This window comes from Aotus nancymaae, unplaced genomic scaffold (assembly GCF_030222135.1).
Source record: "Aotus nancymaae isolate 86718 unplaced genomic scaffold, 86718_ANA_hifiasm-v0.15.2.pri h1tg000072l, whole genome shotgun sequence".
NCBI lineage: Eukaryota > Metazoa > Chordata > Mammalia > Primates > Aotidae > Aotus > Aotus nancymaae.
In genome coordinates this window covers 8004648-8019099 of record NW_026988487.1, presented here as the reverse complement: position 1 = coordinate 8019099, position 14452 = coordinate 8004648, and the positions used below count along the sequence as shown (strand labels likewise).

Genomic DNA, 14452 nt, shown 5'->3' with positions numbered 1-14452 from the left:
AAGATCAGCATGGAGTAGAATGATACGGAAGACCAACCAGCAGATAACTTACTTTTCATCCTTTAAGGTTTGGACATGTGAAGCTTGCCAATGACCAGCTTGGTGCTTGGCCTGCAATTAAGGCACATTAACACCAGGTGGCCCCAAGTGAACCTGGTTATGATCTCAAAGACTAAACCTGGGCTTGAATTATTCAAGTGTTAAGTGTTTAGAAGGGTTGCAGTGGGGAGAACAAGTGGGGGAGAGGGGAATGAGAGAAGGTGAGACAGGAACACTTACAATATCGACACATTGAGGAATGTGTTCTCACTTATATTTTCCTACATCTAAGCGTTAAAATTTGCTATATCTAACACTGAAAATAACAGAAGCTCCTATTTATGCCTACTTCTATCTAAACAGTAAACTATGTACCTATATAAGCTTATTAATCTTCACAATGACCACAATGACATAGGGGTTATTACTCCCATCCCAAAATAAAAGACCAAGGCCAGAAAAGGTAAAGAAATTAGCCCAGGCCACATAGCTAGTACATGATAATGTTAGGAGTTTAATCTCTAGTGACACCAGACCAATGTTCTTAAATGTGTTCAACATCTTTCATAATCAGTTTGTCCATCTGTAAATTAGGGGGAATAAACCAGACTGCCTTATAGGAGTTAAAAGGTCAACAATATAATAGAAAACTACTGTGAAAACTTATAAAGTATTGTTAACGTTAACACAGAGACACTCTATTATAAGGAGAGTTCATGTAGAATTATACTAACCTTCATTTAACAATATGCAGTCAGGGCTTAACAAAATCTTGTTTTTTCCAGACAACTTAACACTTTTACTTTTGAGTTAAAAACTTAAGAGGGTCTATGTGTAACTCCAGCATACTCTGTCAATTCAGAGTAGCTTTACCTGAAAGCCCCTTCATAGACAGTTTTCCTCATCTGCCAATGATATCTCTCTATCCCAGCCCTAAGATCTTTATTTGTTCCTCTCTGGGAAAGTTAGTTTTTCCAAGTATGGCCTATTATTCTCTTGGCTCTCCCTCCTTCTTGCCTCCTCCTCTTTTCCCTCCCCCTTCCACTTCTTTCAAGATTTGGATAATGTCTGACTTGGCCAAGAAATTTTTCTTAATTAATTTTTGCATATTGTGACACATTCCTTATTATATACTAGTTTTTGGGATCAAGGGGAGGACATAAAATTGAATCAAGAATTCAAGCTTTTCCTTTTGCTCTATAAACATGACCTAGAATATTATCTGAGCTATACTCTAGGCTGGATGTTCGATATTATTAGTAACAGAAAAATTTAGTAAGCATATATATGCACTAATTACAAAGTAAGTGCTTGACATGCATGATCTTGTTTAATCCTCATAACAACTCCACGTAACTTGTAACCAATTCAAGGTTACAGAGCTAACAAGATAAAAGCAAGAACTTGAACACTGAGTCTGCCTTCAGAGCCTGGCGGTAACCACCACTGTGTCTTCCTTATACCATACTCATATCACTCACTACTTCTTTCCTTCGGTCTCTTTGTTCATGTCTTTACATAATTTGTGTAAATGTGTTATTCATTCACAAGAAAGAATGCTTTTTAGAGTAACAAAACCACCCACATCCTGCTCCGATTAACACAGAAAACTGCAAATAGTAGCTACTTGATAAAATAAACACACACATACACATCTATAAACAAATACATGCATATATATTTGGATGTTTTCTAATTTGAATAACTGGAATTTTTAACCTCATGTTTTATTTCACAATAAACTATTAAGTGTCTCACAGAAAATATCCTAATTCCTTCATAATTCCCGTTGTACTGTATTCTTCACATATAACATAGTAAATCCTTACTGAATAAATGGTTAAAAGAGGCATTGAGTAGTTCAATTACTTTAAAAATTAAAAAAAAGTTATAAAGTATTAATATTTTATAATATAATCAAGGAATAAAGGATTCTGACTTCCATCATCTAGCAACTTTGATCCTCATCTCATGACTGTTGGTTTCATTCGTCTTTTTCTTCCCATATGGGTTCCCAGTTTAAAATAAAAACAATATATCAAGAGACTGGAAATGAATTATGTAAGAGGAATAATGCAAATCAAGTTTCCAAGGGTCAATAAATCTCACTAAGTAAAAGGGAATATAACTCATGGCTGAAGAATGGTATTAACCTAGTGGTAAATACCACCCCAAATTGGAGCAAACGACTGTGGAATATAGTATAAACTCCTGTAAAGATTATTAGCTATTTAATTTAAATTAATGCTTCCTTATTTTTCAGTTCTTATATCAATAATGCTATTAAAACAAAATTAAAATATACAGGTAAAAATTTGCATTATACTTAGGCATATGTAATTAGTTTTTCAGTTATCTTTAATCTTTTTTTTATTGTTGTGTTTCACTTTCAGAGAGAATTTCAGGACACTTTTTCCTGATATTGAGCCTGCAAGCCTAATAAAAATGCGTATTTTACGTTTGGCTTAGATAATCAATGCTTTATTGTTTTAAAAAGTCAGTAAATCATTTTATGGCAATTAAGAATCAGTAATACTGAATTCACAATACTAACATTCTTTCTAATTTATATCCATATGATTTCTTCCAAAAAAACAATATACATTTCTTTTCTTAAGGTATGCTCCCTTGTATAATGTGTTTTCTGAAAGGTGTATTTAATATGCCTCATCAGTATTACACTCAAAGGACGTGGCAACCTAATCTTGATCTTAGAGAAGACTTCTCATTATTTCACTTAAACAATTCATTAATTATTATAGCTTCATAAACACTATTATGACAATGCATCTTTTGAAATTTCAACTCTTTGTTCAGGGAAATTTCCAATAAAAGTCATACTTTCACAGGGACCAATGGAAAATATATTATTTTTGCTTTTTCATTCATTGAAGGAACAAAGACATAATGCACCCTTCTTCGAAGTCTTATTAAGTCACATTACATATTCCTCATTGAGAGAGAACTGAAAAAAATAACAGGAAAGAGAAATCAAATGTGTATTTACCTGTATCAGACAAACCCACAGTACTGTTTTCTGAAGAAGTAATTGGAATCTGTTCTGTTTTGTTGTATCCAGTTTCCATCTGTGAAAGAAAATGAGGAACACACAATGTCATTTACTAAAGTAGGTCACCTGAAGCCCGTGTTAACATAAAAAGAATGGTTAAAGAGATTAAGGTAATAGTCCCTCAAATATGAAACTATAAAATTTTGGTATACGCATCTTTGAACAAAGCCATTCAGAATTAAAGGTAACAATTGCTTGCAGCTCTTCCACATCCAAGGATAACAAAATATAAGGCCACACATCTTGTCTTTTCAAAGTATTATAGCTCCAAATGACGAAGTATAAGGGGCTGACAGAAAATCTTACACTCTGTCTCTGTTCAGCATGTACCTGAAACTGAAGTTACCATTGACAAATTTTATTCTACTGACTAAAAGCCTGATTTTCCTATTTTACAGCTAACACAGATATAAATAATACACACTTTATTCTGTAACTGTAATTTTTTAGGACAATATAGCTGTTAGTAATTGAGTGTGTTAATTCTGATATAGAAATTCCCTATTTTGTGTGATTCTACTTGGGGGAACTATAGCATACACACATGAAGGAGCAATATCCTTCTAGAGTGGATGCCTGGGATTAGCCTCACTGTGTGGGAACGAAGCTAAGGAACAACAAAGAAGATAGCCTGACTTCAGTCAAGCAGAGAACAGAAATGGCAAATAACTAAACCAACTGAAATTAAATATGACATTGTTAACATAGTTTTGAGTGATATCTAGGCAAATCTCTGTGGAACCATTTTGTCATGCTAGTATTGTCTAACAAGTCATGCTTCTGGACACAGGACATGCTGACTTAAAATATGTGTACTGAATATACAGCATAAAAATCTTAAATAGTAAAAAAGAAAAAATCTTTCAAAGAAGTATTAATTTGTTAACAATCTTACTGAAATAACAATTCTATATGTACTTAACCAATGTAAAAATATATGGGGGATTTATGGAGTGTATATGTAGAGAAATTTAAGATTACATGACTTACCTCACAAGAAGGTAAAATGGCATTGTTAGTTTTGGGAGTGGATGAGGTCTTTGGAATTAGTATTTCAGGAGAAGAAAAAAGACTAAATGCTGAGGCTTGAGGTCTATATTCTCCTGAAGCTTCTACAAGTGACGTACATGACAGATTTTCTGGTTGACTGTTGTCGGATTTTTGTCTTATGAATGCTATCTCCCAAGCAGATTCTGACCTAATATTAAAAAGAAATCACTTTATGGATATGCTACGAACATACTACAACTGAATTCCAAGATAATGTTTTAAATGTTATTAAAGATATTTCTTATAATCTAAAGTACTTAATACATCTTAAATTACTACTTTCAAGGAGACAACCTAAATGACTCATTCTATCTCATGGATAGTATAGTTACCTCAACTTGGCTCTGGTAATTATGCTTTTTGCTTCTTCAAATGATACACCAATCATAGATTCCTTGTTGACTGAGACAAGTTGATCTCCTGGCTTCAAACGACCATCCTAACAAAAACAGTAACATTTATAAAGGAACTAATGAGGTATTTAAAAAATAATTGATGCAATTAAAGCAATGAAAAGTTTTTGTGAAGAATGCTTTCAAAAAGAATAAAAACAAAAATCTTAGACAACCTCAGAGGCAAAATGTTTTGATTAAAGTCTGGCTCGGTAATATACATGAGTAAAATGGCATAGTTTATATATTCCATGAATAAATTTACATGCTAAAGAATTTTGAATATGGTAGGACATAGGCTAGGATACCGGGGGGACCTGTTTTAAAAACTGAGCACTATGGGCTGATAAAGCTCTGACTCTGTCATAAAGTGGGCCAAATAACTGTGGGATATTTCAGAATGTAAAACTCATTTACTTTAGTTTCTCTGCATTCCTACATATGTCCTCCTACCAAACTGTTCAAAGTGGACTCATCCCACATTGAGAGTTTTAAAACTTTAGTCAAGGATCTTTTTTAAAAAAAGTTTTAAAATTTTCAAAATTTTGTGTAGAGATGAGGTCTCATTATGTTGCCCAGGCTGGTCTCAAACTCCCAGGCTCAAGCGATCCGCCCACCTCAGCATCCCAAAGTGCACGGATTACGGGCGTGAGCGACTGTGCCCAGGCAAGGATTTTAATTATATTGATCCTACTCATATTTCAGCTCATGATCATCTTTTTTGCTAGACCTGCTATCCCCCGTGACAAAGGCCTAGTTGGCTGTGCATATACTGTTATCCATGTCCTGCTAATAATGACAATTCTAACTGGCTGCCTGGTGTTGCCTTTGCTAAGGCCCAGCTTGCTCATAACTAGCCTAACTGAATAAGACAGAGCATATCAAGGGCAACAGTTAATGCGGTTGTTAGGTAAGTTTCCCAATTTTTGTCTTTTCTTTTAATTCAAACTAGAAAATAAAAATAAGCTTTCTTCTTTTACAGTTCCTAAGATATTTCCCTATTTATCATTAGTACAATGGTAGAAGGCATTATTTTTATAACTATAGAAAAAGCTTATATGGTTGAAAAGGGAGATTTTCACCTTGATGGTACTTAAGCAATTTTCACAAATTCAAGAAAACATCTTTCCTTAAAGTCTTATCTACTAAAATACAACCCTTGGATATTGATGTTTGACCTAAACTGTATTATTTATAATAATGGTGATTCACAGTTATTTTACTCTTAAATTACAATAGGTATTGTTATTTTTTAAAAAGACCTTCTTTTACTGACTAAAGAATACATAGGAAAACAACAAAATTAACATAAAACATTCATCAAAGGATTTTATAGAAATATATCTCAACTACTGTGTAAAAGATAATATAATCCAGATGCATAACAACCCTATTCTACTGAAATGTAAGCATTATTTAAAATACTTCAGCTAAGAGAGTCAACTTAATTTTAAAAGACACATAAGCCAGACATGGTGGCTCACATCTGTACATCCAACACTTGGGGAGGCTGAGGCAGGAAGACTGCTTGAGCCCAGGAGTTTAAGACCAGCCTGGGCAACATAGTTACACCCCATTAAAAAAAAAAAAAAATAGCTAGTCACGGTAGCACACGTCTATAGTCTCAGTTACTCAGGATGCCAAAGTGGGAAGATCACTTGAGCCCAGGAGGTCAAGGTCATGATTGCGCCACTGCTCTCCAGCCTGGGCAACCAAGCAAGACTCTTGTCTCAAAAAAACAAACAACAAGAACAAAATATACACACACATATATCTATGTATGTATTTATGTTTTATATATAAATATATATATAATTTAAAAACAGATTTGGATTTTATGTAAATATGTGACTGAATATAATTGGTAAAGACAAGACAACATAACATGCAGTGTTAATACAGAGTAAAAGCTCACATGAAGGCAATTTAAGCCATCTTGTATCAAAGCATGTATTGAAGTAGCATTTTCTGGCAAGAAGAGAGGCAGAGAAGAGAAGAAGAATGCCTTCTGACTGTGACTTCTGGTGTTTATATATTTTTTCTTTCTAAAAAGTATTCAGAGCAGTTAGTGTTTTTCTTTGCCTCCTAGAATAAGATCTTAGCTGATCATGTGAATTTCTGAACCTGTTTAAAAGTCAGAACGTGCAAATGAAAACAAAGCTATTTTTGTAAGTCTGGCATTCTAAACGAGTGCATTCTGCCTCAGCTGGATTAATGTATATGTGAAAATACTAACTTCAGAGATATGCTGAGACCTCTTCCACGCAGTCTAGATTCCAATGCAGCAGTTACAGAGCAACTATATGACATGGGAGGCAATGTGTCAGGCACTTTCATATGTCGCACTTTAGATGTGAATTCTTTCACACTGACATTCATGCAGAGGTTGAAATAATAATATATTCCTGACCACTTAAACACTTGTGTTAAAAAAAACCAGTACTATTCATTTCTAATTATGACATTGGTAGATAGTTTTCTAAATAATACATTTCAATATTACCAGAAACCATCTATACAGCCTGATTCTGATTTAACTAACTCATTATACCTAATACTAAGGAACAGTCTTTCTGCAAGCCTTAAGATTCTTTTCCTATACTTTTACAAGATGCAGACTGACGCTACCCTTATTGTGAACTTAAGCAAGTTGTTTAGCTCTTATGAGACTCCATTTTCTTAGCTGTAGAGTGGAGATAAATACATGCAACGCAAGATTGCTATAAGAATTAAGGAATATATGCAAATTATAGTACATTACAGGCACTAAAAAAGAGGAGGTGAATGAGACTTTCATATCTGTTGTGAACAATTGTCATACTGATAGCAAATTTAATTATATTACTCATCAAACTGAGAACCTTCGACGTCTCAAACCCAGCACAATAAATTTACTGCAACTTACTTTTTCTAGCTTCACCATCCACCTTCCACATAAGCATATAAACTCTTCATTCTACTCTCAGAGAATGTGTCTCAAACCAGCCATGGCCTTTCGAACCTCAGTGTTTTCACACATACCAATTCTTATCTAGGATGCCACCATCTATCCTCCCACTTCTCGGTGATAAACTCTGACTTCAACTTCAAAGCCCAATTCAAATACTATCCCTGATGCAAGTTTTCTCCAGTTCCCCAAAATTTACTGAAATGTTCTGTCTGTTTGCTCAAAAAGCACTTTTACTTACCTAAATGACTGCACTTACTCTGTACAGTCCTTATGTTTACATACCTGCTTTACCCTGCCCTTGCATTAAGATATAATAAATCAGCAACTCCCAAACTAGGGGCAATGATTTTCTTAATGGACCAGAATCACTGATTCTTTCAGTTACGCAGAACAAGAACGCTGTCCCTTTCATGATTGGTTCCCAGACACAGTGCTAGGTAAATAGTAAGTCCACAATAGGTTAAAGGGAGCCAAGAAACAGTCTGAGGAAATTAGGGTAGCTATGACAGAAATAATAACGGCAAAGGAATAAAGAGGGTGACACTGCAAAGTGAACCATCTTGGCTGCTACTTCTTCAGCTCCCACCAGTGGGACTGGTTTCTTCATAGTCTGCCATCCAGAGGCCTGATCCTGCTATTTATCTAAAAGCCTTGGCCCAGGTTCCAGTGCTATGCTCAGCATAAAAATAGATCTCCTCTGAAAGTTAAATATGTCCTACTTCAATCATTTGTGAACAATTACTAACCATCAGCATCTATATCCATGTGATCTTTTTCTCACCTATAGGGCTTGACAAAAGAAGTCCTGAATTTATCAAATTTAAGATGCCACTAATTGTAAGAAATCATTATTTTATGTAGCATTGAGAGGAAAAAAAGCCACCAATTACATGACGACATTGATTGTGAGACCTCTAATTTCAGAGAGAGAAGAGGAAATATTACATATACACATACACTCAGGAGTATATTACATACCTATATACACATGATATATATATATATATTATATATATATACACATATATATGTGCATGCATAGCTTATATGTATACGTTTTAGTGTATGTCTTAGGACCAACTAAAAAAATATAAAATATACGATCAGATTTTAAGTGAGGCTTTTGATTTGTCTGCTTTCCCTATGTTATCAACAACAAAAGAAAGAAATAAAAATAAACATTTGAGAATTTTAAAGTGTTGTCGAAGATATGACACACTTTAAAGGTCCAGGAAAGAAGTACCTTCGTGTGGAGCCCAAATGGTGCCAGTGGAAGGGTAAATAGGCAGATCAGTAATCTTCAGAAATGTGACAGAATGACTATGGGACCATTCATTCATAAATATAAATTGAGCAAGTATGTTTGTGTCAGGACTAACATGTCTTATTGTTAGTCCCCAGGCACCACACTGGGGACTAACAATAATACTGTGAATAAAAGTGGATAGCATCCTTGCCCTTAAGAAACATACTGTCTTGTGGTTCAGGAAGAGTTGATTAAACAATCATAAATATATCATTACAACTGAGATAGGTGACACAAAGGAAAGGAATGGAATTTAGGGGCACACATAGAAAAAATGAAACTTAGCTTAGACTGGGGGAAAAGCGGGGAACACAATCCTTAGGCAGTAGTCTTTGAATTGATATCTGGAAATAATGGGGGAAAGAAAATGGAGTGCTGTTTCCAGACTAAGGGAACAGCATATGAGATGAAAAAAAAAAAAAAAAAATGGCCCCTTCTAGGAACTGAGAAAATGCTGCTCTGGAAGCATAGGGATGGAGAGTCAGAGAAGGAGAGGGCAGAAGTCACACTCCATAGAACCTTGTAGGCAACCAAGTATTAGTAATATAGGTTGGGAGGGAAATAGGTATAGTGCATAAGAACAAATGATGCTATTGAGAGGGCTGATAAAAACTGATGACAGTTTAAGCTCCAGAGATGAGAATGAAGATAAACTGATGGGTTCAAGAGATATTTAGAGAGTAAAAAAGTCAACAATATATGCTAATGATTTGAATAGTGTTATGGGAGTGGAAATAGGAAGCTGTTAAATTTTCTGACTTTGTGAAGCTGTCATTCACCAAGACTAGATAAACTGGAAGAGACTCTGTTTGGGAAGAGATAAGCAGAATACAGTGTGATGTGAATGTTATGAGTTCTGCTTCAGAAATGTTGGGTTTGAGATGCCTTTAAGAGATCCAAGTAAAAATGTTGATCAGGGAATTGAATGTTGGTATGAAGCTTAAAGGAGTGTCCAGGTCAGAAAAAGGGTCAAACATTGACCTCAGACGGATATGGGACTAGCTGACAGGATGAAAGGGCCTTGGAGTTCTCTTATTTCCTTAACTTAGCAACTAATATAGTTGTTTTCAATTTATAGGATGCCTCCAGCTCTTAGAGCTGAGGGAATCTTGGTTCTACTTGAACTGGAAAGATGTATTCATAATATCCCATATTTGAACTATGGATATGTTTTTCAAAGAAACATAGTATTTTGTATAGTCCAGTATTTTATTCTCATATTTTTCAGGAGGAAGACATTTAGGGTGGGTGGTGGCAAACCATGAATAATTAAAGCAAATTCCTTCTGAGTGCCAATAACTCCCTTACAGTTAGAGGTATTTGAAAATATAAATGAAATATCGTCTAGCTATAAGCTTGATATTGCCTATATTGTTAATTCTGAAACATTATAATGTTAAAACAAAATCACAGAAAGTTAAAGCATTCACATGCATTTAAAAAATATTAACAGTTACTCAGTTCAGCAACTTCATTAGGATAACCTTATGAATTTATGTTTCCTATTCTACAAGTTCTACTATGTGGAAATTTTGTGCAGACTAGAAATTTATTAACATGTTAAAACAGTATTTAGAATACAGTAAATGTGTTATTAATACATTGTTTTGAAATAAAGTTATATCAATTTTGTATTTGAAAAATAAATATGCATATGCATAGAGTACTCCATTTTGAGAAAATATTTTAAAATAATGTAAGCACTAGAAAATTACTTCTTCTTCTCCTTCTTCTACACAATTTTTTATTTTTTAGAGACACTCTGTCGGCCAGGCTGGAGTGTAGTGATGTAATCATAGCTCACTGAAACATGCAACTCCTGGGCTCAAGGGATCCTCCTGCCCTGGCTTCCAAAAGTACTGGGATTACAGGAATGAGCCATCATCCCTGGTACTCCTCTCTTAAACTTTTTTCTATCTTGCCTGTTTCCTTTTGTCACTCAAGACCAGCTACGGAGAACATTAATAGCTCTGTGCTGCCCTCTCGTGGTAAATAGAGGATATAATCAATTAGAAGATTTTGCCTTTTAATACCTCTTTCAATGACATTCTAACAAGAAAAAGTAGGTATCATAAGAAAAATTTCTTAATCTGCTATCACTGACAGAAGATAAGAGTAATTTAGTACCACAGCTATCAATTTATTACTCTAACTCCAAATATTTTTCATGATAATAAAGAAGTACAAATTGATGCTTCTCTTAAAAGCAAATTCTTAGGTCGGGCTCAGTGGCTCAATCCTGTAATCCCAGCACTTTGGGAGGCTGAGGTGGGCAGATCACCTGAGGTCAGGAGTTCGAGACCAGCCTGGCCAACATGGTGAAACCCTGTCTCTCTAAAAATACAAAAATTAGCTAGGAGTTTCGGCACGCGCCTGTAATCCCAACTACTCAGGAAGCTGAGGTGGGAGAATGGCTTGACCTGGGAGGTGGAGGTTGCAGTGAGCAGAGATGGTGCCACTGCACTCCAGCCTGGATGATACAGCAAGAGGCTGTCTCAAAATTTATACATATATATATATATATATATATATATATAATTTATATATATATTTATAATTTTTATATATATATATAATTTATAATATATTATTTAGTAATTTCAACATAATGGTATAATTTTTGGCAATTAAATTTAAATTATTACTCAAGAACATTTTTAAAAGCTAAATTTAAACAAATTCAAACCAACAGAAAAATGAATTTTTTCTTCTAAGAACTGAGACATTACTTAGTGTTAAAGCTAGGGGTGTGTGTGTGTGTGTGTGTGTGTGTGTGTGTTCAATATAGCTATGGCATTTCTTTTTTTTTTTTTTTTTTAAAGAGAAAGAGAGGAAAATAGGAAGGAGGAAAAAGGAAGAGAAAGAGAGAGACAGAATGGGGAGGAGGGAGAAGGAAAAGAAAGAGGGAGAGAGAATGGGAGTATTGATTTCTTGCCCAGGCTAGAATGCAATTTAGTAATGGGTATTGAAAACCTCTTTTATACTGATAATTATACTTAATGATGTAGTCAGGAAAGAATAAGGGAAGAAGATAACAAACAAACAGCCAACCAATATTTAATTTAAACCTATGAAATGCTATGCGATTACTGAGAAGTGATTTACTTCCATTATATAGTCACCTTTGGAATAGGTGTGAGGTGGTAATGTATGTTTTGTGTATTTGAAGTGGAGAGTTCTATAAATGTTTATTAAGTTTACTTGTTCCGGGTCTGAGTTCAAGTTCTGAATATCCTTGTTAATTTTCTATCTCGTTGATCTATAGAATCGTTAGCTCTTCTTGTTGCATTGATCCTTTTGCCATTATGTAATGTCATTCCTCGCCTCTTTTGATCTTTGTTGCTTTAAAGTCTACTTTATCAGAGGCGAGAATTGCATCTCCTGCTTTTTGTTTATTGGTTTATTTTTACTCTCTGTTTGATTGGTAAATCTTCCTCCTTCTCTCTGAGTCTTTGTGTATTGTTGCATGTAAGATGGGCCCGGATGCAGCATACCGATGGGTTTTGGCTTTTTATCCAATTAAAATATATATAAGTTTAATACCGGCGTTTGATGCTAGCTGGCTGTTTTGCCCATTAGTTGATGTAAATTTTTTATTGTGTTAAAGTTCTTTGCTTTTTGATATATTTTTGGAAAGGCTGATATTGGTTGTTCCTTTATATGTATAGTGCTTCTTTCAGAAGCTCTTGTAAAGCAGGCCTGGTGGTGGTGAACTCTCTAAGTACTTGTTTGTTCGCAAAAGATTTAATTTTTCCTTCGCTCATAAAGCTTAGTTTGGCTGGATAGGAAATTCTGGGTTGAAAGTTCTTTTCTTTAAGGATGTTAAATATTGGTCCCCACTCTTTTCTGGCTTGTAGGGTTTCTGCTGAGAGATCTGCTGTAAGTCTGATAGGTTTCCCTTTATGGGTAACCTGACCTTTCTCTCTGGCTGCCCTTAGTATTTTCTCCTTCATTTCAACCCTAATAAATCTGGCGATTATGTGCCTTGGGGTTGGTCTTCTTGAAGAATATCTTTGTGGTGTTCTCTGTATTACCTGGAGTTGAATATTACCCTGCCTTGCCAGGTTGGGAAAATTTTCCTGAATGATATCCTGAAGAGTATTTTCCAACTTGGATTCATTCTCTTCATCACATTCAGGTACACCTATCAAACGTAAATTAGGTCTTTTCACATAGTCCCATATTTCCTGGAGACTTTGCTCATTCCTTTTCATCCTTTTTTCTGCATTCTTGTCTTCTCGTTTCATTTCACTGAGCTGGTCCTCGACTTCTGATATCTTTCCTTCTGCTTGATCAATTCGACTGTTTAAACTTGTGCATGCTTCGCGAAGTTCTCGTGTTGTGTTTTTCAGCTCCATCAATTCACTTATATTCTTCTCTAAATTGTCCATTCTCGTTAACATTTCGTCAAACCTTTTTTCAAGGTTCTTAGTTTCTTTGCATTGGGTTAGAACAAGTTCTTTTAATTCACAGAAGTTTCTTATCACCCACGTTTTGAAACCTGCTTCTGTTATTGGAACACACGTGTAATCTATTAAGCCTTGTTCCGTTACTGATGAGGAATTGCAATCCCCTGTAGAGGGAGAGGCATTCTGATTTTGAGTATTCTCTACCTTTTTACGCTGGTTTCTTCCCTTCATTATATATTTGTCTGTCTGTCGTCTTTATAATTACCGACTTTCTAACTGGGTCTCTGACGTCCAACTTGTTGATTCCCTGCGCCGAGATCTGAGCAATCCACTGAGCCAGCCAAAACAGCGGTGTTAAGATTGATGGTGCTTTTCTGCCCGGGAATCTCCGGACTCTGCACCAAGAACTGGCGTGCTAAGGCACCAGCAAAACCGCCACGCCGGCCACAAGAGTCGCCCTGGCGACCCGTGGAGCTCTTCCACTGGGAATCTCCTGGTCCGTGAGCAACTAATATTCGTCTGAAAGTGTGGCGTCCTCTCGTTCTTTGCGCTTTCACTGGGAGGTACGTGCCCGAGCTGCTAATCATCAGCCATCTTGGATCTCTCTCCGGCATTTCTTAAACTACACTTAATATAATGCAAAAATAGATGAAGGTACCTAACAAGTGATAAGAATTTGCTTTTTTTTTTTTTTGAGACAGAGTCTCACTCTGTTGCCCAGGTTAGAGTACAGTCATACGATCATGCCTCACTGCAACCTTGATCTTTGGCACCCAAGCAATACTCAGTCTCCAAGTAGCCGGACTACAGGCAAGTAGCTGGACTACAGGCATGTACCACCAAACCCTGCTGATTTTTAAAAATTTTTTAATAGAGTTCAAGTCTCACTGTGTTGCCCAGGCTGTTCTCAAATTCCTGAGCTCAAGCAATCTTCCTGTCTCTGCCTCCCCAAAGCTGAGATTATAGGCGTGAGCCACCATGCCTGGCCTATATAACACTTAGAACTTAGAAAGTATATTTAGAAGATGCCTTATTATCTGAACAAGCCTGAAACAATTGAAATTACTATGACTATTTTGGAAGTTATTTTTCAAATGGAATTTTTCCCTAATAAGACAAAAAAATCCAGTTGAAAAGATAACTGCTTACTTAACAAGTGTTTGCAGTGGTGGGAGAGAAATACGGGTGGTGGGTAAAAGTAGTAGGACTATTTATTTAACCAAATAAGAACAAAAT

At 35.5% G+C, this 14452-nt stretch overlaps 1 protein-coding gene across 7 annotated transcripts in view; it reads right to left on the bottom strand.

Annotated features, from left to right (window-relative positions):
* STXBP4 (syntaxin binding protein 4) overlaps positions 1–14452 on the bottom strand; it is a 256034-nt gene that overhangs the window by 218158 nt on the left and 23424 nt on the right. For all 7 annotated transcript variants that reach the window (XR_002478910.2, XM_021672796.2, XM_064367561.1 and 4 more), the window contains exons 5-7: positions 4492–4598; positions 4100–4307; positions 3047–3125 (exon numbers count right to left, since the gene is read on the bottom strand). Coding sequence is in view for 6 of the 7 variants with exons in the window: in XM_021672796.2 (XP_021528471.2) it covers positions 3047–3125; positions 4100–4307; positions 4492–4598 (394 nt within the window). In the remaining variant the exon portion in view is untranslated. The remainder of the gene's footprint in view (positions 1–3046; positions 3126–4099; positions 4308–4491; positions 4599–14452) is intronic.